General features: G+C 38.2%; 1 protein-coding gene across 3 annotated transcripts in view; it reads left to right on the top strand.

Annotated features, from left to right (window-relative positions):
• Positions 1-8,047: 8,047 nt before the first annotated feature.
• LOC120532609 (interleukin-6 receptor subunit beta-like) overlaps positions 8,048-23,795 on the top strand; it is a 77,346-nt gene continuing 61,598 nt past the window's right edge. Inside the window, exons 1-3 of one of the 3 annotated variants that reach the window (XM_039758761.1) lie at positions 8,048-8,231; positions 9,132-9,244; positions 19,365-19,445. In XM_039758761.1, the coding sequence (XP_039614695.1) occupies positions 9,235-9,244; positions 19,365-19,445 (91 nt within the window). In that variant the 5' untranslated portion in view covers positions 8,048-8,231; positions 9,132-9,234. The remainder of the gene's footprint in view (positions 8,232-9,131; positions 9,245-19,364; positions 19,446-23,795) is intronic. The other 2 variants (XM_039758758.1, XM_039758759.1) reach the window with 2 other exon arrangements.

The raw sequence follows: 23,795 nt of genomic DNA, 5'->3' as shown, positions 1-23,795 counted from the left end.
TGTAAAATAAAAGCAGTAATGGTCTGAGAACTATGCCCTACGGGACACCATATTTAACCTCCGAATTAGTGGTAGGCGGTTTATCGGTTCATACCAAAAACCGCTTTTTATTTTTGCTATGATATGGATTTTTCTTATACTGGAACATTGGTTTAAATAGCCTAAACAATGTTCAGAAAGTGGCGCAGCGGGAAATTGTTTAAGGGGGGACCTTTTTCACTGCTGCACCGCTAAACAGGCGTGCAACAGAGTACATGCGTTAGTGGAGGTATTGAGCAGTGAAAATGGGCAGAGAACATTCCTAAATGGAAGCTGTAGCAGACGATAAAGTTGAACATGATGACACAGAAGAACTTTTGACGAAAAAAGGTGCCGTGTCTGTTGTCTGAAGATACTTTGGTTTTAAAAGTTCAGATGTGGACCATTATGTTCAAATGTGTGAATACTGTTTCTATACTACTGGATAATACTGCAAATCAAGTTGTACTTGTTTTATTTTTTTTTAATACTGTGTAATGTACCTGGTTACTGTGTAATAGTGTGACGATGCCGGTCCCCTACAGACTCCCTTTTCCCATATGGAAGTCTGTTGAACCAACACCATCAATAGTTATGACCAAGATGAGTTGAGAAATCTCAATGAAGCCAGGGGATGGTGTAAGTGCTCAAGTGCTTTTGTTAAAAACAGCCAAACCAAAAGTGTCCATTGTGCAGTGTTCAGAAAAATACAGTACCCAAATAAATAGCAAATCAATAAAACCAGTGAAACGTGGGGATAAAATCCATAATAAATAAATCCATTAAAATAGAGGTTAAAATGCAGTCTCTCTCCTCGCCCGATCGCAACACACCACCTTCTGTCTCCACGGCACTGCTCGTGGAGCCTTTGCAGCATTAACTGCTTTTTGCCAACTCCTGTCTTGGCTGCCGCCACACTGCGCAGCCAAACTGTCCAAGGTTGGCACAATTCCTGTCTTCCTTCGCGCTCACTCAGTCGCTTCTCAGATCCATTGGGAGGTCTTACATTTTGCTCACCCCACTCTACACACTTAGTGATTGGGGTGTACCAGCCCCTAGATCGCCTCAGCCTGCGGTCCCTTATGGAGCCCCAGCTTGTGCTGCCTTCACCTTCCTGGTGTCTGTATCGTCTCCCATGACTGCCTTTTCCCTTCTTTAACCTGCTTGTGTTCTATCTTTTCTTTTTTGCTTCCCCCTATCCTGCCGGCCCATAAATATAAGTAAGCCGATGAAGCAATAGAGAACAATCGGGTACTACTCGCCCCAGTCTCCTCAAAAACTCCCCGCGGTCGTGCAATCGCGTTTTGAAGTAATAGTATTATTACTGTAAGTTACACTATTATTTATTTTATTGTTATTTATTAGTTTAAATATTATGCAGTTTAATGATGGTAAAGTTGTTTAAAAAGTCACTTTAACGTGTTAGTGGACAGAGATTGTTAACATTAACAGAAAGTGTAGTTGGTTTACAAAAAATATTTACTATTTATTCCTTTTCTAAGACATGTTCAGTGCAATACAACTTTTGACAAGCAGCTCTGGATGTTCTAAATGCCTCTTTGGATGGTTGAAATTATGTCAAAATTTTAGTTTAAGTTGTTTGCAAAATTTGTTCAATAAAAAGGATCTATATTTTGACTGCAACTGTTATGCAATGTGATTCCTTCTTTTCATTAGTGTGCCCCTCCTTGAAAACTATCACTATGGGGCCATACAAACCTGTATTAATACTTGTGCACACATTAAAATGTTTTTTTGTACAATGTACAATTCTCATGACAGTGGAATAGGTTATTCTTAGCCAGTCTACTGCAGTAATTACAGTGGAAAATGTGGTTAACTCATGAATGGAAAAAAAATACTGCTGAATACCGTGAAACTGGTACAATTTTGAAAAATACCGTGATATAGAATTTTGGTCATACCACCCAGCACTACTCTGAATACGATGAAGGAGTACTGTCAGCACAATTCTATCAATACTGATAAATATGAATGAAACCATGCAAGGAACTGAGAGCCTGAGAGCCCAACATCACTTTCAAGTCTATGCCATAGAATAGAGTGGTCAGTACTGTCAAAGGCTGCACTTAGATCTAATAATATAACTACTGTAAGATTCCCTTTATCAGAAGGTCTTAAAACATAATTTACAACATAATTTAGTACTACCTCTATAGTGCGACCAATGTGAAATCCGGGGGGGAACCTTTCGTAACATATTACTGAAGCTGTGTGGCAATTACTTTTTCAAGTACTTCAGAAAAAAATTAATTATTAATTCAAGATTTGGTCCTGCATGCAATAGTGAGCCTTGTGAAATACTCTTGCCTCCCAGGAAAGTGGATTTGAGAATTCTGTGTTAATTACAATTTCAGTTGTATAGTGCAGAGGCAGCCCGACTCCTACATCCTTATTCACAAGTAAATGCCTCCTGAAAAGGGTTGTTTTAGGGTAGGCCTTCTTAAAGTACAGGTGATGTTCAATTTTTTGCCTTCGGGGCCTTCTTACTGTTCTATTACACATAAGGTATCACATGTCTTTCTTAAAGACCTGCACAAACCACTATAGGAATTCTATTTTCAACCATTACCATAAAACCTTTTGATAGAAAACATCAAAGGCAGCAAGAGTTAGAAGTACTCTATGTGATGAAACTTATGTGGACAGCCCTCTAAATTGAGTTCAAGTGTTTCAGTTTCACCCATTGTTAACTCATTCACAAAATCAAGCATACACCTATACTGTATATTCTCCATTAACAAACACTAGCAGTAGAATAGGCCGTGCTGAATAGCTCAGAGACTTTAAACGTGGCACTCACATAGGATGCTACTTTGTACATAGAATTTCTGCTCCGCTTGGTCTGCCCTGGTCCACTGTAAGTGCTATTGTAGTGAAATAGAAATGTCTATGAACAACAACAGCTCAGCCACAAAGTGGCAGTCCATGAAAACTCACAGAGGGGCATCGGCAAGTGCTAAATCGTATAACTCCTAAAAATTGAATATCTGCTGCTGCACCGCTAATAAAAGCATTCCAAACTGCCAAGAGCTGTGCATCAGGAAATTCGTGAGATGGATTTCATGGCCATGCAGGTGCACACAAGTCTAAGGTCACTATGTGCAAAGAAGCATTGGCTGGAGTGGCATAAAGCCCAGTGCCATTGAACTCCAGAGCAGTGGAACTGTTTTCTCTGGATAAAAACAATCAACCTTCACTTTCTGGCAGTGTGATGGACAAATCTGGATTTGGGAGCTATATGGAGGAAACTACCTTCTGGACTATACAGTATCTAAATTTAGCAGAGATGGGATAATGGTCTGGCGCAGTTTATAAGGGTTTGGGCAGGCATCTTGGTTCCAGTGAAAGGTACTGTTAATGCTAAAGCGTACCAAGATATTTTTGACAATTGTGTGCTTTGAACTTTGTGGCATCAGTTTGGGGAAAGTCGTTTTCTGCTCATACATGACTGTACTCATGTGCACAAAGCCAGAAGCCTCATTTATAAATCTTGCTTATGCTTGGAAATGCAAAAGTCTCAATTTATAAAACACAAACTTGACATTGAAACCGGCCTAAAGTTACAGAAAGTGTCAGCCTTCTGTATGTTCTAAATAAACTTTTTTCATGTTGGTGTTTTTTTTTTTTTTTATTTATTTATTAATTTTATTACAATCAATAAATAGCAATCAAGTTTTACAAAAAAAAAGAATTATGCTAAGAACAGATCGATCCCCACCCTTGAGAGAGAGAGCAAGCCAAACGGTGTAAAATTTAAGGCTTTTAAAAATACCTAAATCAACAAATTCTCTGTGCTTTATAAAATCATTTCAAAATATTACTGATTAGATCCTGCCATGTTTTGAAAAAGTCTGCACAGATCCTCTAACTGAGTATTTGATTTTTTCCAATTTTAAATAATATAACACATCAGTTTCCCACTGACTTAAAAGAGGAGAGTTTGGGTTCTTCCAGTTTATCAGAATAAGTCTGCGTGCCAACAGTGTAGTGAATGCAATCACAATTTGTTTGTCTTTCTCCACTTTAAGACCCTCTGGAAGAACCCCAAACACAGCTGTTAATGGGTTAGGAGGGATTGTGAGTCCAAGACTGTCTGAGAGGTAATTAAAAATTTTTGTCCAGAATAATGTTAATTTGGAGCAGGCCCAGAACATGTGACCTAGTGAGGCTGGGGCTTGGTTGCAACGTTCGCAGGTTGGATCATGCCCTGGAAACATTTTGAGAGTTTTAGTCGAGACAGATGTGCTCGATATATAATTTTGAGTTGTATAATTGTATGCTTTGCATATGGAGCTTGAGTGAATTCTCTGCATTGCTACTTTCCACTCCTTTTCTGATATATTAATTGAGAGGTCATTTTCCCAGTGTCCTCTTGGATCTTTGAAAGGAAGGGATTGTAAAAGGATTTTATATATTGTAGAGATGGAGTCTAACTCCTTGAAATTGAGCAATAATTTTTCCAGCGTGGATGAGGGTGCAAGATGAGGAAAATCTGGAAGGTTCTGTTTAACAAAGTTCCTGATTTGAAGATAGTGAAAGAAATTTGTAGCTGGAATGTTAAATTTGGAATGTAATTGTTCATAGGATGCAAAGACGTTGTCTATATAAAGATCTCTAAGCAAGTTAATTCCAAATTTTTCCAGATATTAAAACTGCATATGTTTGTGAGGGTTGAAAGAGGTGGTTCTTTTGCAGGGTGCCACAGAAAGAAGCTTCTCCGTCTTAAAATGCTTTCTACATTGGTTCCAGATTCTAAGTGAGTGGAGCACAATTGGGTTATTAGTGTATTGCCGATAACGTGTGTTTATTGGAGCACAAAGCAAGGAATACAAAGAAGTACTGCAGGATTTTACTTCTATTGCGGTCCATGCCTGTGTATGTTCTTCTATTTGTGTCCAGGTTCTTATCGACTGTATATTTGCGCCCAGTAATAAAACTGGAAGTTAGGTAGAGCCATGCCGCTTCTGCCTTTTGTCTTTGTAGGGTCGCTCTTTTGATGCGTGGATGTTTAGAATTCCAAATAAATGAGGTTATTGTTGAATCTAATTGCTTAAAGAACGATTTATTAATGTATATTGGTATGTTTTGAAATAAAAAGGAGCTTAGGAAGAATATTCATCTTAACAGTGTTAATTCTTCCAGCTAGTGTGAGATGAAGGGTTGACCATCTATGCAAGTCTTGTTTAATTTTTTCCATACAGACGACGAAATTTTGTTGATAAAGAGCTTTATGTTTACTTGTGATGTTTACCCCGAGGTATTTAAACTGTTCTGCAATGATAAAAGGAAGGGTGTCTAATCTAATATTATATGCTTGAATTCACCGGAAAGAGTACACTTTTATTCAGATTAATTCTGAGACCAGAGAGCTTTTGAAATTCTGTGAGTGCTGCTAAGACTGCAGGCACAGAATTTTCTGGGTCCGATATATACAGTACCATGTCATCTGCATATAATGAGATTTTCTGTTCCAGTCCTTCTCTGCTAATCCCCTTTATCTGATCAGTATTTCGACAATGTATTGCCAGTGGTTCAATGGCAATTGCAAACAGCAGTGGTGACAAAGGGCATCCTTGTCTTGTGCCACGCTCTAGTTTAAAGTAGTCTGAGCAAATGTTATTGATGCAAACTGAAGCTTCTGGGTTAGTATACAGTAATTTAATCCATGCACAAATGTTCGGGCCAAACCCAAACTTCTCCAAAATAGTAAAAGGTATTTCCATTCAATCATGTCGAATGCTTTTTCTGCATCCAATGATAATAATATTTCTGGGGTGTTTGATTTAGTTGGTGAGTATATTACATTAAACAGGCGTCGAAGATTTGAAGATAAGTGTCGGCCCCTAATAAATCCAGTTTGGTCTTGTGATATTATTGAGGGAGCACTTTCTCCATCCTTCTAGCTATGATTTTAGAGAGTATTTTAACGTCGTTATTCAGAAGTGAAATTGGTCTGTATGATGCACATTGTAATAAGTCCTTATTTTGTTTTGGAAAGACAGTGATTAGTGCTTGGCGAAAGGTTTGTGGAAGAGATTGGTTATCTCTGGCTTCTGTAAATGTTGCTAATAGGAGGGAGCTAGCTGAGCGGAGAATTTCTTGTAAAACTCTGCAGGGTAGCCATCAGGGCCTGCTGCTTTTCCACCTTGGAGTGACTTTATAGCATCCAGTAATTCTGATAATGACAGAGGTTTATCGAGCTCCTCCACACTAATAGCGTCAATTTGTGGTATCTGTAATTTATCCAGAAATGCATTAGATTGTATATTGTCTTCTTTAAACTCAGTAGTATATAGGGATTTATAGTAGTCTCTAAAAGTGTACATTATATTTTTGTGTTCATGATTTTATCTCCATTCGTGTTAGTAATTACCGAGATTGCGCTATGCACTTCTTGCTTGTGAATTTGTTGCGCTAAAAGCTTATTAGCTTTCTCCATGTTCATAATAATGATGTCTGGATTTGTAAATTAGTTGTTCGGTTTCTTTAGTTGTCAAGAGGTTTAATTCTGAATGTAGAGCCTGCCTCCTCTTATGTAGAGTCTCGCTTGGTAGTCTGGCATGTTCTTCATCTATTTTAGTAATTTCGCTTTTATCTCTGCTACTTTCTTCGCTTCGGATTTATTTCTGTGGGAAAGATATGAGATAATCTGTCCTCTTAAGAAGGCCTTAAGAGTTTCCCAGAGTATTCCTGCAGAGATCTCAGGGGATGTATTTGTCTCTAGAAAGAATTCAATTTGTTTGGATATAAATTCAGTACAATTCTCGTCAGCTAATAGAAGCGGATTGAGACGCCATCTGCGGGTGAGTGTATGGGGCTTAGTAATTTCAGCTCCAAGATCATCGGAGCATGGTCTGAAATAACAATAGCATCGTATTTACAAGATTTAATCTTAGGCAAGAAGTTATTATCTATAAAGAAGTAATCAATCCTTGAGTAGCAATGATGTACTGGTGAGTAGAAAGAATATGTTCTTGAATTTGGGTTTAAAAACCTCCAGGGATCTGATAAGTTGTGATCAGTTATAAACTTTGTAATTATCTTTGCGGTGTTAGTTGCGTTCCCCTGTGGAGGAAGTCTTATCTAAAAGTGGATTTAGAACACAATTAAAGTCCCCAGCCATTATAAGTTTATGAGTGTTCAGATTGGGAATGGATGCAAATAAATTTTGTATAAATTCCTTATCATCAACATTAGGTGCATAAACATTTATCAAAATCATTTTACAGTTAGATAAGTCTCCCATGACCATCACATATCTCCCTTCAGGATCCAATACTACATCTGATGCTACAAATGGTACTGTTCTATGTATGAGAATTCCCACCCCTCTAGTTTTCTTTGTAAAACTAGAATGGAACATTTGGCCAGTCCAGTCTTTTTGCAGCCGGAACTGATCCTTACTTAGTAAGTGGGTTTCCTGTAAAAATACTATTTTAGCATTTAGACCTGTTAGGTGAGAAAGTACTTTCTTTCTCTTTAATTCGTGATTCAGGCCTTTAACATTCCAGCTTACGAAGTTAACTGTCCCATCATGGAGACACTGATTCTGAGTTTTTGGTGTCATATTATAGTCTTAACTGGAAGTGAAATAGTTTAGGTCTTAATTTCCTATTCCCCCAAGAGTTGTTGCCATGCAGCTTATTATTACGTTGATAGTTATAATTATAAAGATTGAGATGATAGATTAGATATAGATCAAGCCTGCTCTCTTTCTCTTCCCCTTAACCCCCACCCTCCCTTTTGCCTCCCCAGGTGAGGCTAAAACCCACTTCATGCAGTCCCAGTCCTCTGACATACCCAGAGACAGAGCACGTCCAAAGCACATCAAGCCCCCATGCAGTGGCGCTTTAAGGTTAAAAGATAGAGATATCTGTTACCAATATAGTCTTTAAAAGAGGAAAAAGAAAAAAAGGTGCACACAAGTCTAAGGTCACTATGTGCAAAGAAGCATTGGCTGGAGTGGCATAAAGCCCAGTGCCATTGAACTCCAGAGCAGTGGAACTGTTTTCTCTGGATAAAAACAATCAACCTTCACTTTCTGGCAGTGTGATGGACAAATCTGGATTTGGGAGCTATATGGAGGAAACTACCTTCTGGACTATACAGTATCTAAATTTAGCAGAGATGGGATAATGGTCTGGCGCAGTTTATAAGGGTTTGGGCAGGCATCTTGGTTCCAGTGAAAGGTACTGTTAATGCTAAAGCGTACCAAGATATTTTTGACAATTGTGTGCTTTGAACTTTGTGGCATCAGTTTGGGGAAAGTCGTTTTCTGCTCATACATGACTGTACTCATGTGCACAAAGCCAGAAGCCTCATTTATAAATCTTGCTTATGCTTGGAAATGCAAAAGTCTCAATTTATAAAACACAAACTTGACATTGAAACCGGCCTAAAGTTACAGAAAGTGTCAGCCTTCTGTATGTTCTAAATAAACTTTTTTCATGTTGGTGTTTTAGGAACTCCAGGCTGCAGGACAATGAAGTGGACAGAAAATCTTGTTTCATTGCGTATTTTCATCCATCCATTTATCTATCCATCAAATTCATTTTATAAATCGGGTTGTTCTAAACCTGTAATGGAAAAGGGATTGTGTGATTTCTGCATGATAGTCTCTGCAATGTAAACTCTAATTCAGCACATAATTCCAACAGGATGGATCTAGGATGACTGAATCAGCTTATTAGTCAGTCATTCTCATGAAATAGGACACAGATACAAACAACAATATTTAAGTGATAGTTTTTTAGTCTGCCTATGTATTTTAAGTGTGGCAAAATAAGCTCTTTCTTATTTTAAGAATTTAGAAAATGTATGTGTCGCTCAACATTCAATGTCGAGCTAACAATGTTAATCTGAATTTATACAGGACATGAGTTTGCCAGTGTACCAGAGTAGGCAGATTAGAGCTTTTCCCATATAGCCCAATAATGCACTTTACGTGTAATGCAGGTTGTGACATTAGTAGGCTGTGATGCTGTTTCTGCTTTTAGAGCTGACAAACAATCAGGAGTTTGGGTGATTTAAGGAAGTTCAAAATATTTTTCACTTAATATTCTTGTGAAACTTTGATTTATGCTTAAAAGGTTGCAGTATCACCGACACAGACTGTGACTCAGATCCGTTTGCACTTCTCTCCGAGGGATATAAAGTGCATTCAATTTTTAAATTGAAGCTCTACAGAGAAACATGAATGGAGGTAAGGGATTTCTTTAAACAAGCCTCACTGTTGTACAATATTATCAGTCTTTTTGGCATTGTTGGTGCCACTTGCAGTAGCTGGTCTACATATTGGTAGCACATGTTTAATATTTATTGTTATTTATTGAATATTCAGTGTGTGGAAATTGCATTGCTAAATGAATCATACACACAAAAAGGTGTTTTAGCATGTGGTGTTACTGTTTGAATAAAAAAATAGATTTTCACATTTACTGTAACAGACTGTTATGATGTGGAACCTTAACCCAGTTGGTAGCCTTGGCACTTCTCAGCACCTGGTCGCTAGTTGAATTTATATTTAGGCTGCCTTCTGTGTGGCATCTGTACATACTTGCTGTATTCATGCGGATTGTCTTATGGAACTTTGCTTTTTAGATAAATTCAAGGCAGATGATTAGTTATTTTATATTGTCCAAGTATGGCTTTGTTCATGCACCCAGTACAGGACTGGGTCATGCCATGTAACCAGGATAAGTTTTGGCTTTCTGGAGTCCCAAAGAGAAAGGAGACAGAATCTCTCAGTACCATAAGTTCCATCCATCCTTATCTTTGATATGTCCATTATCTAACACTCTTAAACACTCAATTTCAGGATCATAGGAGTTTGAAAGTATCCAAGCAGCACTGATCACAAGGCACAGAGCAGTGTTGGGTAGACTTCCAGTCTATTATGTGGCATTCAAGAACAGCCATTCAGAGCTGACAAAGATTACTGAAAGGCCTTGAGGTGGTATTTTGGTGTAGTGGTACCCTCATATTTTTAGGGACCTAGGTTCACATTTCTATTCAGGCTTAATATATGTACAGTCTGCATGTTATCCTTAGGTCACTGTAATGTCTCTCCACATATACTGGGATCCTCACGTTGACATGTAACTTGGATCTCTTAACTGGTCTGGCATGAGTGGTTATACTGTCGGCACATGCTTGTGTATGCCCTGTAATGATGTCCCAATCCTTTGAAGGCATTTAGTTTTCCTGATAAAGTTGCCATTTCAGAGATGTGTCCTCTAGAATAGTGTTGCATGATGATTGGTCTTATATTGTAGCGTTTCTGTTGATCCTGGAATCACATCAGAGTTGTTATTCACCTTCAATCAATCAGCTTGAAAACAAAGCAGGAATGTTATATATGAACCAACATGAATAATGGGTTATTGAGTTACAAAAAAAAAATCTGTTAAATTTAGGAATGTAAACGATAAGTGAGATTTTGTTCAAGGCTGGAGAATTTTGCTCACATTTTGTTTTAGACAATGGAAGGGTCTTTTTTCTTCCCCGCACACCTTTGACGGCAGTTTTCCTTCATGATATCAGAGCCTTACTTTAAACCTGATTGATTTAACATAACTAATTGTCTGGAGTCTTGTTCAACAATTTTATTTTAAGCTTATGGCTTATAAAGGGCAATATGGCGGTGAAATGATTATTGATGTTCCATTTACAGGCAAGAATTTGGTTGTTGGGCAGATCACCATCTACAGTCATATGAAAAAGTTTGGGAACCCCTCTCAGCCTGCATAATAATTTACTCTACTTTCAACAAAAAAGATAACAGTGGTATGTCTTTCATTTCCTAGGAACATCTGAGTACTGGGGTGTTTTCCTAACAAAGATTTTAGTGAATCAGTATTTAGTTGTATGAAATTAAATTAAATGTGAAAAACCGGCTGTACAAAAATGTGGGTGCTTTTGTAATTTTTCTGATTTGAATGCATGTAACTGCAAAAAGTGCTTTGAATGGCAGAAGAAGAACACCTCATTCCAAGAAAAACACCTGCTACCTACTGTCAAATTTGGTGGAGGTTCCATCATGCTGTGGGGCTGTGTGGCTAGTTCAGGGATGGCGGCCCTTGTTTAAGTTGAGGGTTGGATGAATTCAACCAATATCAGCAAAGTCTTCAGGATAATGTTCAAGCATCAGTCACAAAATTGAAATTACGCAGGGGTCGGATATTCCAACAAGACAATGACCCAAAACACAGTTCGAAATCTACAAAGGCATTCATGCAGAGGGAGAAGTACAATGTTCTGGAATGGCAATCACAGTCCCCTGACTTGAATATCATTGATAATCGATGGAATAATTTGAAGCAGACTGTCCATGCTCGGCAGCCATCAAATTTAACTGAACTGGAGAGATTTTGTATGGAAGATTGGTCAAAAATACCTCCATCCAGAATCCAGACACTCATCAAAGGCTATAGGAGATGTCTAGAGGCTGTTATATTTGCAAAAGGAGGCTCAACTAAGTATTGATGTAATATCTCTGTTGGGTTGCCCAAATTTATGCACCTGTCTAATTTTGTTATGATGCATATTGCATATTTTCCGTTAATCCAATAAACTTAATGTCACTGCTGAAATACTACTGTTTCCATAAGGCATGTCATATATTAAAAGGAAGTTGCTACTTTGAAAGCTCAGCCAATGATAAACAAAAATCCAAAGAATTAAGAGGGGTTCCCAAACTTTTTCATATGGCTGTATATGGAGTCTGTATAGGTTTCCCTATAAGTACGATTGGTTTATGCAAAGAATTCTGCCTTCCTTTGCACTTCCCATATATTTATAGATGTGGTTATCTGGCAATTCTGATTTGGTTATTTATGAATGAATGTGTGTTTGTGGGTGAGAGTGTCCTCTGACAGAGGACTGACTCCTTTCAGTCAGTGTCCATTATACATGTTCTTTTAAACAGACAGTTTGGTCTCATGAAATCTTACTTCTGTGATGTATGTTTACAACTGGTGAATCATGACAGACTGAAAAACTGAATTTGAGAAGCAGAGATCTGTGGGTTTTCCTTTTAGTAAGTCAGCAATACAACTAAAAGATAAGCAAATTAGACATCTTTTCATCAGAAGCAATAAGTAACGCAAAACTCTTGGTTGGAGTGGAAAAGCTGTAACCAAACTACACCTAACTTTCTTTTTTTATTTTCTTTTTCTTTAAGTTGCTTTAGGTCTAGGTTATCTCAGGTCTTTGTTTTTGGAGTACGTGAAATGAGGACACCAGATAATGTGTTGTCGTGTTTTATAATGCATCACATCATGCAGCTTGCAGTAAGAGTCATTGCCAGAAACAGTGTGGCAGCATCCATGTATTATAGAGATAATTATGAGTTCAGAAAAATACCAGGAGATGATAATAGGAGCAAGACATGGTCAGGCAAGGCAAAGGTTAGAACTGCAAGATTAAAGTACACCAGGGCTACCAAGAACAAAAGGACAAGGTGATACTGAACAGTCAAAGACAATTGAAAACAAAATCCTATCATTGGGGCCTGCTTGAGAAATAAGTTTTAATACTGAAGATTTCTAGAGGTTGTTTTATCCACCAAGGAATAAAGTGTGTTGCAAATGCTGAGATATTTATAGTGTAACTTGTGGACCCGGCCCGGACACAGACAGGCAGACATGTTAAAAGTCACCACCACACGTTTATTATATACAATATTTACAAGTTAAATGTCACTAAGACAAAGTCCGTGCACAAACACCAACCCTACACACAGTCCTGGCCACACAATGCCTTCTCTTCGGGCCACTTCCACACTCTCTTCTGCCTCGTCCTACTTCCACCCGACTCCAGCCTTGAATGAAGGTAGACAGCCCCTTTTATATGTGTCCCGGATGAGCTCCAGGTGTTCCTGACACTCCCCCGTTGGCCACGCCCCAGCGTGGTGGAAGTGCCGGCTGTTCTCCCGGCAGCTCACCTGGTGTCCTTCTTCATCTTCCCCCCAGCACTTCCGGGTGTGGCGGAAGTGCTGAGGTAACAGGTCCACAAGGCATTGGGGCGCCTCCTGGCGGTGACCACGGGCCCCTGCAGGTTGGGGCTTCCATGCCCTCAACCCGTGGCCCCCAAAGCAACCAGGGTGGTGACCCCCACATGATCCAGGGTGGGCGCAGACCCACATCCGGTCCCTCACGGGGTCCCGGCCGGGTCGTTGCCTCTGGCATCCCTGACAAACTTCAATTATATTATTTGTGTAATGATCAACGTCATATGAACTTCAAAATGGCGTCACACAAACTAAATGAAAATCAGCTTTTGAATTTCAAGGCAATGGATTCCTCATGTGTGAAAACCCCGGAATATGTGTATATAGTTGTCTAATATGCACCATGAAAAATAATTAGAAAAATTTATAATAACAATAATAACAACAGAATTAATTCCAAAAATGAAATAGAACAGCACAAATGTTTTCTAATGAGTTCCTCAATTCAGGCAATTGATGAACAACAGCATTCTCTAATGGGATCCTTGCAACAGAAATAGAAAAAAGAAATCCCAAGAGTAATGATCTTTACAGATTTGACTCAGAACAATTTCTAATAATTTCCTGATCACTTGGGATTATGTGCCATCTAGTCTCCTGCAAGACTTCTGAAATGACTGACACTCCACTTATAGGAAAACTGTCATAAACTAGGAGTCCCAAAATCACTTCCAGAAATGCCTATGGGGGAGATGGTTCCTTTCAAACCCCAGGTAGATATTAGAGCAAACACAGGATCTTTATAAAATAAAAAGTTTATTCTCTCAGAATGCTCTATTGCACAATGAAGCTGTGAAGAGCACAAAAGGCATGGAAATGTTACTAGCAACACCAGGCATTCCAAGCAAACAAAGTCCCACTACAGAATTTAAAGCATAGTCTAAAAACAGAGGACTGATCCCAAAATATCAAAAACATCATAAGAACAGAACAATCACAATAAGTCACCAAACATTCCTAAACACGTTGTACTGCCAGGAGCGGTGGGAGATCCTGGCGGTGATTGACAGGTGGCCCCACCACTTAGGGGACCACCCACATCACCAAAGCATTGAAACATAAACACAATCAATAGCAAAAAACATAAATAAAAAGAACACATGCAAAAGAATAAAAATGAACAAATATGATATAAAACATGAATTTGAACCCCAGCCCAGGGAGGAACCCTAGTTGAAATACAACAGAAACTTGTAGTCAATGCAAGTGCCTGCCAAAGTAATTTGCTCCTGCTGAGCCTCAAGTCCAATATGTGGCTAAGAACAGGATTCTGAAGCAACAAACACACCAACCACACACTAGCAAATACAAAGGAGCTAATATCTAAAACAGATAAGACAAAACCTTAGTAAAGTAATGAGGAAGAACATCACAAAAACAGGAGTATACTGTCTTAACCATAAAAGCTGACTGTCTACTGAGATCTCTTGTAATTCTTCCATTTGAAATGACTACAAGGCAATGTTGGGAACTGAACAAAACTAAGTGCATTCTGGTTAGCGAACTGCAGTACTGAACAACATGCATGACTAGTATTAGTCAGCAAGTAGAGTAATGAAAGGAAATTTAAATAAAAATCAAAACAAAATTAATTCAGCTCACAGTATCACCTGACAGCTTCCATTGACTGCTGACCTCTTGACACTTCTCTCTAGCCCAAAATGTATTTAGATTAAGGGTCAGGCATCCCTTTGCAGAGTTGTTTTCTCCCTAATGGAGAGAACATGTCATACTTATGTTGCGGACAATTCCATCTCTCACCTATAACAGTATTTGTGTCTATGACCCTTTTTTGGCATTCACCCCATGCTCTGAGCATAATAACATCTAGTGGTCACTCCATTGCCACACTGTCTTGTGCAGAACAACTATTGCCAGTGTGATTTGCATTTTACTTTTCTACTGGGTGTCTTAAATCGTCTTAAGGGTGACTGCAGTACTCTAATGGTACCTCTGACTCCAACTCACTTTGGCAGCAATGCCCCCACCCACACTAAAGAGTTATTTCCTTAACATACATTTCCACATAAGGGTTTCAGGAAACAGAAACTACCCTGGAATCTTGAGGAAAAAAGTAGGACCCACCCATGGATGGGATGACACTCATACATTAGGTCACTAGGTCAGTCGAGCATTGAAATAAACCTTGCAGCATGTCATTGGATTGTGAATGAAGGCCCATAATAGCAAAAATGCTATCTTGTGCAGCTGATTCAATTTGTTTCTTATTATTTTAAGTACACTTCATTTACTGTAAGTTGCTTTCTATTGTTTGACCTGTAGTATTTTTTTGTTCTCATCCTTGGTTGCACTTTCAAGACATTGCACTGTTTTTAAGTTGTAAGTTTTACTATTTCTTAAGAGAGCTAGGTGCAATCCCTATGACAGGGGTTCCCAATGGGTCGATCGCGACCGACCGGTAGATCGCAAAGGTAGTGCAGGTAGATCGCGTTGCATTCAAAAAAAATTTTTTTTAAACGTTAGTCTATCATATATCCTCCCTAAGGCATTTGTCACTTGATTGACATACAGGCCAGTCTGAGATCTCTTTTCTTCTAACACACTGGTCATCCCGCACGCATGATCAAATGTGCAAGCTACTGCAACACTCCGGCTGTGATCTAGTTAATCTTCCAATTTACATCGACTAAAGAAGGGATTTAAAAAAAAAAAATTGTTTGGCGAGAGTATGGGCTGGATGTGGAATTGGAAGAGGATTTTTTTTCTTACAGTGTCACAATCGAAGTGCGTTTGTCCGACGTCTAAGGTTCGATCCCCGATGAGGGGTGCAGTGGAATGTGTACGCCTGATGAGCCCAAAATAGGGCGAAACACGTGTCGTGTACTCTTTGCATTATCTGTTACTATGTAACATTCTATGATCTGCTTCTCGCAACTGAGAGGGCACGCATGGCGGATGTTTGCCGACTTGCAGACTAACCACACACATTACTGGTAGGTAACCACTCATACAATCAAATTGTGATTCAGACTTTGAATTCTGTGTGTATATATACTAGCAAAATACTCGCGCTTCACAACGGAGAAGTAGTGTGTTAAAGAAGTTATGAAAAAGAAAAGGAAACATTTAAAAAAAAATGTAACATAATTGTCAATGTAATTGTTTTGTCACTGTTATGAGTGTTGCTGTCATATATACAGTATATATATATACGCACACACACACACACACACAGACACACACACATATAAACATATACTGTATATATGTACATATCTACATATACACATATCTACACATACACATATCTATATACTGTATATACATAAACACATCTACATATATATACATATATATACACATATCAACATATATATACACATACACACACACATATATATATACACAGACACATATATACATATATATATACAGATCTACACTATATATACATATATACACACATGTATATACATATCCACATATATATCCATCCATCCATTTTCTAACCCGCTGAATCCGAAGACAGGGTCACGGGGGTCTGCTGGAGCCAATCCCAGCCAACACAGGGCACAAGGCAGGAACCAATCCTGGGCAGGGTGCCAACCCACCGCAGGACACACACAAACACACCCACACACCAAGCACACACCAGGGCCAATTTAGAATCGCCAATCCACCTAACCTGCATGTCTTTGGACTGTGGGAGGAAACCGGAGCGCCCGGAGGAAACCCACGCAGACACGGGAGAACATGCAAACTCCACGCAGGGAGGACCCGGGAAACGAACCCGGGTCTCCTAACTGCGAGGCAGCAGTGCTACCACTGCTCCACCGTGCCGCCCTCCACATATATATATATACACATATATATATACATATCTACATATATATATATATATATATATATATATACACATACATACATACATATATATCTACATATATATATACTGTATATAGCAAAATCCCCGCGTTTCGCAGCGACGAAGAACTGCTTTTAAATTTTTATTATGAAGAAAAGAAAACCTTTTTAAACTGAGGGAAAATATACCAATAACTATCTGTTAAGGATCTTTTTGTATACCACGTTGTCAGTTCAGCAGTCCGGTTGTAATATGACCAAGCTGTGCACTGAGATTACTTTTGAGAATGCAACGTATAGTTTTGTCCAGGAGGAAAGCAATGTTGCCTCAAATCAATGGCAACCTTTTGTAGGGTGTGTCCCTGAAACTTATTAATTGTCATCGCGAAGCAGAGCATTACTGGAAATTTGAGGCATTTGAATTGAAATGGGAGATCAGAGGGTATAACGGTGATGCGAGGAATACATTCAGAGTGTGGCGCTCTGCTGTTTTTTTGTGTAGCTGTCTTCACACCGCTTCTCTGCTGCTTTATAAACGAACGCCATATAAGGCCGTCGTTTCTCCTTGCTTCACGGTTCTGTAGCCTACTGTTTTATTTTTCGTTTATTACGATTCTTATAGTTATTGTGTAGCTATTCGTACTTTACTGTTCAGGTACACATTTCCTTTATTTAATCCGCGGTTTGTACGCTATTTTTTGATCGTTTATTAAGATTATAGATATTTATTGATTCCCTTCTTTAGCTGACTGCCTGCTCATATGAGGCGCTCCGCTGGTTTTTTGTGAAGCAGCCTTTACACAGCTTCTCTGCTGTTTTATAAACGAACAACATATAAAGCCATCCTTTTTCCTTGCTTTGCCAAGGAAGTTGCCTTTTTATTTAATCCACGGGTTCTCCGCTGTTTTATTGTTCGTTTATGACGATTATTATAGTTCTCTTTATATATCACATTGTCAATTCAGCACTCTGGTTGCAATATGACGAAGCTGCGCAAGCTCACTCTTGAGAATGCAACGTATAGTTGTCCAGGAGAAAAGCAATCTTGCCTGAAATCAATGGCAACCTTTTGTAGGGTCTGTCCCTGAGACTTATTACTTGTCATCGCGAAGCAGAGCCTAACTGGAAATTGGAGGCATCTGAATTGAAATGGGAGATCAGAGGATGTAACGGGGATGCGAGGAATACATTGAGTGTGGAGAAACTCTAGAGACAGCGTGTGTATTAACTTGTGGATTTTTCTGTGAGTATTTGGTGGCAGCGTGACGAAGTTGCTTCCGCAAGACCGCGTTAGCTGTGGAGCTCAGCTCGGAGCATATTCTTTTCCTACCTTGTCAATTGCATTTTTTGAACAGGTTTGATGCATGGAAGTGATCACTCGTACTGCGTTCAGTCAGTTCACGTGAGCTGCTCTCTTGTGTGATGTTGCAATGTCCACGGCTTTATTTAATGTTAGCTAAGACCCGGCACTTAAAAGTTTTCGCTACAGCAATTTTAACTCCGTTACAAAGTGATCCAAAGTCTTGTTTATACCTCGTGTCTTCTCATTAAACTTGTATCTCGTAAATAAAGTATTCGGCGTTTTTCTTCAGCACTCTTTGGGAGCTCTTCCTTCTTTTCTACGTACTGCGGTCACAGTCAGTTCATGTGATTACATGGGAGGCGTGATGATGTCATACGCAGCTCCGCCCCCCCACAGCCATCGAGCTAACGACCATTACAGTATATGGAGAAAAATACGCGTAGAATTTCGAAATGAAACCTGCCCAACTTTTGTAAGTAAGCTGTAAGGGATGAGCCTGCCAAATTTCAGCCTTCTACCTACACAGGAAGGTATACTTTTATTAGTATATATATATATATATATATATATATATATATATATATATATATATATATATATATATATATATATATATATATTTATATATATATACTGTATATATATACTGTATATAATTTTTAATGTAGGTAGATCATTTCACCCTGGTCATTTTAAAAGTAGCTCGCAAGCTGAAAAAGTGTGGGCACCCCTGCCCTATGACATTTTTTGCCATTTTTAATTGCATAATTGTTTGTGCACTGATAGTATTTCTCCCCTTCTTTATAAGTGAATAGATATTTTATATCATATTAGAAATGATGAGAGACAACCAGTGAAAAAAAAATGAGCAGGCAACGGAGTCAAAGAGAATTTAAAAAAATCAGTTTTAACTGAAAACCAAATATCAGACCTCTCACATAAATAAAAAAAATGAGACTGAAGTGTAGAAAAAGGTCCTTACTCTGACTAGAATTCTTTCCCCTATCACAAAAGTTATTTGTTTCTTTTAAAATTTATTCAATGCTTATATAAGATGTTACTTTAACACCTTCATGTTAAATAGGCTGAAGCTGCAACTGGACATGCTTCCAGTTTTTGAGTATACATCATTCATGTATCCCAGATTGTAATGACCAGTTGTTGTCTCTGATTTTTTTCTTCCAGATACAAAACAAATGGAATGGAAATGGAATCTATCACATATTTTCAGATTGTTCCTGCTAATGTTTGCAGCATACAGCAGAAGTAAGTATCACAAATAAAATATCTTAATGTGAGGGGCTGAGGACACTTTCGAAATACACTAAATTATTCTGTCATTTTTTTTTGCTTGTATTGTTCAATTCCAGGTTTATGGAGATAAACCAATTACTTAAGCACATTTAACTGAACGTGCCCTCATTTCCTCAAAAGTTTAAACACAATATCATAATATCTCACTCATCTATTAAAGTCGAAAAATTCCAGTCCAAAAGTACACAGTCAACCTAAAGTCATTCACCTTGCCACTTAAAGGAAACATTTCACTCAGATGACACACACAAGCAAACAAAAATGATCACACACACAATGACGACAAGATACCACCCAGATCAATTCAGGACACTAGTCCAAAAACTTGAGACTGCCAGGAGCTATATACTGCATGCTTATCAAGGTTTTGACGTGCAACATGCAGTAATGAAAGTGTACAGCTACACTTTATGCAACACCAAGTTTTCTCACATGCAATTCAGATGTGAGCATCAGAAGGCTTTGTGCCTTAGGAACCAAGTTACCCACACTATTCTATAACATTTCATTATTTATTTACCACTCTAATGCTGATCTTTCTGATCATAAAAGGGGTCATTACAATAGCAATTACTGTAACAAGAAGAATTCATAATTAATTGTGGAATTACAGTATTTAAGGGTTCCTCTAGAGTGCTTCTTTCTCTTGCACAATTTGGCTTGAAAACTAATTATCACATCGTCATTTCATAACAGGCTTACTGTAAGTTTAGAGTTTGTTATTTTTCTGCCCTGCCATTTTGTCCTTGAGAAATTGTGACACACAGACACACACACACAGAAAACAACACACACACCCATCATCGAGATATTGATGTTTTCGGCATCAGTGGATCCATTTAGAAATGGAAAAAGAGATCCATTTAAAACCAGAGACAAACTAAAGCTTTCGCTCCTCCTCCATAGATGATAAGTTATGGTGGGAGGGGGGTGGACAAAGCAAAAAGAAGCAAACTGTAAAATTACAAAATCATAGAAAAGTAAAACAAAAGTTGAAAAAAACAAATGTAAGGACAGACATCAGCTTCATGTCTCTGGGTTGGGCCAAGCCACAAAGCCTCATCCACATCAAACACAAGATGTTTGTACCCAGAAGGCAGCAAAGGCAATATGTCTGGCTGTGTCTTCAACAGGCTTAGACTCTAAAGCAATAGCAGTATGGAAGCAACCGTGTAATGACTAAGATTCATATGCTCTTGTTGCCCAGCTTCTCTCATTGTCAATCCATGGTCAACATAAGAACAATATAAATTTGACAAAGAGAGGAGACCATTCAGTCCATCAAGCCTGTTTCTTTAACTAAGCTATCCAAGGACATGGCGGACTATAGTAGAACAAATATTATCTGATATTACAGTTTTTCTGGTGTGTGGTCATGCTCTTCATCTTCCTCTTCTGGATCCCTGTCTATTTATCATGTTTAGGTTCATTAAAAACATCCACAGTAAGCACACATAGCTACATTTTATGCAGTCACAAGTTTGGCATTGAGGTGTATGCTGAGATCAAGTTGTGACAATTTGTGTTTAATAGAGAATGGTAGTGTTTTCTGATTGCTTGTATGGTAAGAACTATGTATGAAGATCTGCTCAAATGGTGCAACCAATCACCAATATGACAGTAATGACAGAAAAGAGTTTATAATTCTATGAATAGTTCAAAATTTTAAGACCAAGGGGTATCTAGCCTATATTTTGAGATTTAGTGTTTACAAAACTGAGAAAAACTGTAAATGAAAAATTTAACATCAGTGTAAATTATTTTATTAAGACCCTGGAACATATTGAGCCACTAGAAAAGCTTTGATATTCTTTGCGTACATTGAACTTTCAAATTCCTTACAGTGATGACTGGACAAGGACTCTGGAGCTGTGAGGCAGCAGCACTAGCTGCCTCACCAACATGCTACTCATTTACTGAGTCTGCATAAGTGAATTTTAAGGTTGCAGGGAGCTCCCTGATTCTGCCTTCAGAACTTGTATACAGTTTAGTAAAAGTATAAAAACAGGCGTAGCATAGACCAGTGGAAAGACAAGTAAAGATTGTAGGTTTAGACATTATATACGTTTAAAGGGAGGGTCATTTGTACAGTGCACAGTGAAATCCTCTGGTGACATTATTAATAAATATTAACTACCTTACCTCAAAACGTCTGCCTTTCATACCTGAAGAGTCTCAGAGTGTGTTTGTTACAGCAGTATACATTTAGGTCCAGAATTTAGGCTTCTTATGTAAAGTGCAAAATGACAGTCAATTAACTAAACTTTATGATAGGGTCTGGACATTTACCCGTAACTATCAAGACTGGAGAAAAATAATTGAATTGTGTCCTGAACTTCCTTATCATTTAAGTAGATATTTCAGATAATTTGTCGATACTGTGTTTTACTTCATTTTTAAATTCGATATGCAGATAATTGTTACAATATTATGCATTCTAACATGAAATCATTAATCCCTAAGAAAAAAATAATAAGATGGAGACATATGCCCCCCATACTTAGGCTCTCTAACACTCATTGTGGAGCATGGTGGTGCAAGTATAGTGAAATGCACACCTGTCACTCTCTCTCTCGATCTTACATACGGTGTGAAGAAGCAAGGCACACTCCTGATGCATTTTCGATCATTTACCCCTTGAAAGTACAAGAAAGAATGGGGCCACATTCATGCTAGATTTTAAACAGACAGCTAGAGACATAATATTTTAACAGTTTCATCTGGCGTGACCTAATGTTCAGATTAATGTAGTAACAATAGATGCATGACTTAAACAGCAAAAGAAGGACAAATCACCAGTGTATTGTGGAGTTAACAATTTGTACCATATTCACACCACTTAATATTTGTAAAATGAAATATCTGAGTTACAAATTACACAATAACAGGCTAACACTTTTATTTCTCCACAATTCCACCACAGCTCTTTCTAATAAACACAATGGGAAAAAAATGCAGAAGTTATTGGGTATAACAATATATTATATTTGTTTCACAATTTGTTAACGTTCCTTTAGTGTGCTGTGGTAAGGGCACTTCTGCTAAGTGCGAAAAAAATACTTGAATATTATTAGAACCTTCAAACTCGTATACAAGCAAAAGAAGGAAAACAAGGTCTTTATTTTCAGTGAACCACCAAAAATATTTCTCATGTATTAAGAACTCCTGCAAAAAGTTGAACATTTTTCACTTGATAAAGCCTATCACTGAATGTCAAATTAGTTAATTTTATTAACCATGACTTGGGACTCGAAAAGCGTAAATGTCAAGCATAAGTCATGTTCTGATTGTCTGATTCAGATATCAGAATACATCTATAGAGTTGCTCCTCTACTAGAATCTACCCCAATATGGAAACAGAGTCTCAAAGTCAATGACGTATTACAGATTAAGATGAGCAGGAGGTGTAGCAAAGCAGACATGAAAAAAGTCATAAAAGCAAGTAAAAGAGTGAACCAGAAACTGAGGACATGTCGAAACAATCTAAGAAAGGTTATTGTAGCTGCATTTGTCAAAGGTTTCCAAAGGTTTAAAATGCAGCTACCAGAAAGTAATTAGTATGACTCTTGTACTAAAAAATTCCCCAGTCCATTTTGAATTATATTTATTTTGCCGACTGTCTTGTGTGCCTTGAATGCACCACAGCTTGATCCAGTTGCCAAGGATGCCTTTCTTGTTGTTAGGGGGCGTGGTGTCGGGGTTCATCACCCACTGGTAATTGCAGAGGTGGATTTAAATAACAGCCCACTGTGACGTGTCTTTAGCCGAGCTGCGGATAGAAACCTTTTGCTAAACCTATTGCGAGTATCTATTAGGTTTCTGACTTTCATTATGTCGTTCATACCTCAACGTTATTTTTTAACTCATTCACTTAGAGTTATTTTAGCATTTTCTGTTTTGCACCTCTCTCCTTGTTAATAGTCCTGTCATGATTGACAGAACATTTGAAGAACCTCCCTTCACCTTTATCACCTGGCAGAGGACACAACTTCCATCTAAAGGCACTAGAATTTAGATTTGTATTCTTTCATTTTGTTGCCTTTGTGGACATTATTTTTCTGTTCTTGGTTTTCTTTTCTTGGATTTCATAATGTGATTTGTTTGCTCTGGGTTGCTTCATTTTTACCCTTTTTTTACCACTTTTGCCCTTTTTGTATCATTCAAATAAATTTCCTCCAAAAGGCCTGGCAACATATGGTATTCCAGCAAACGCCAAAATGGCCATAACCAAAAAAAAAAAAAAAACACAGAAAAAAGTGGTGAGTCACTTAAGAAAAGCACTGCTCAAATGAGCAGCAACTA

Source organism: Polypterus senegalus, chromosome 7 (genome assembly GCF_016835505.1).
Source record: "Polypterus senegalus isolate Bchr_013 chromosome 7, ASM1683550v1, whole genome shotgun sequence".
NCBI classification, from domain to species: domain Eukaryota; kingdom Metazoa; phylum Chordata; class Cladistia; order Polypteriformes; family Polypteridae; genus Polypterus; species Polypterus senegalus.
This window is presented reverse-complemented; position numbering and strand designations above follow the sequence as displayed.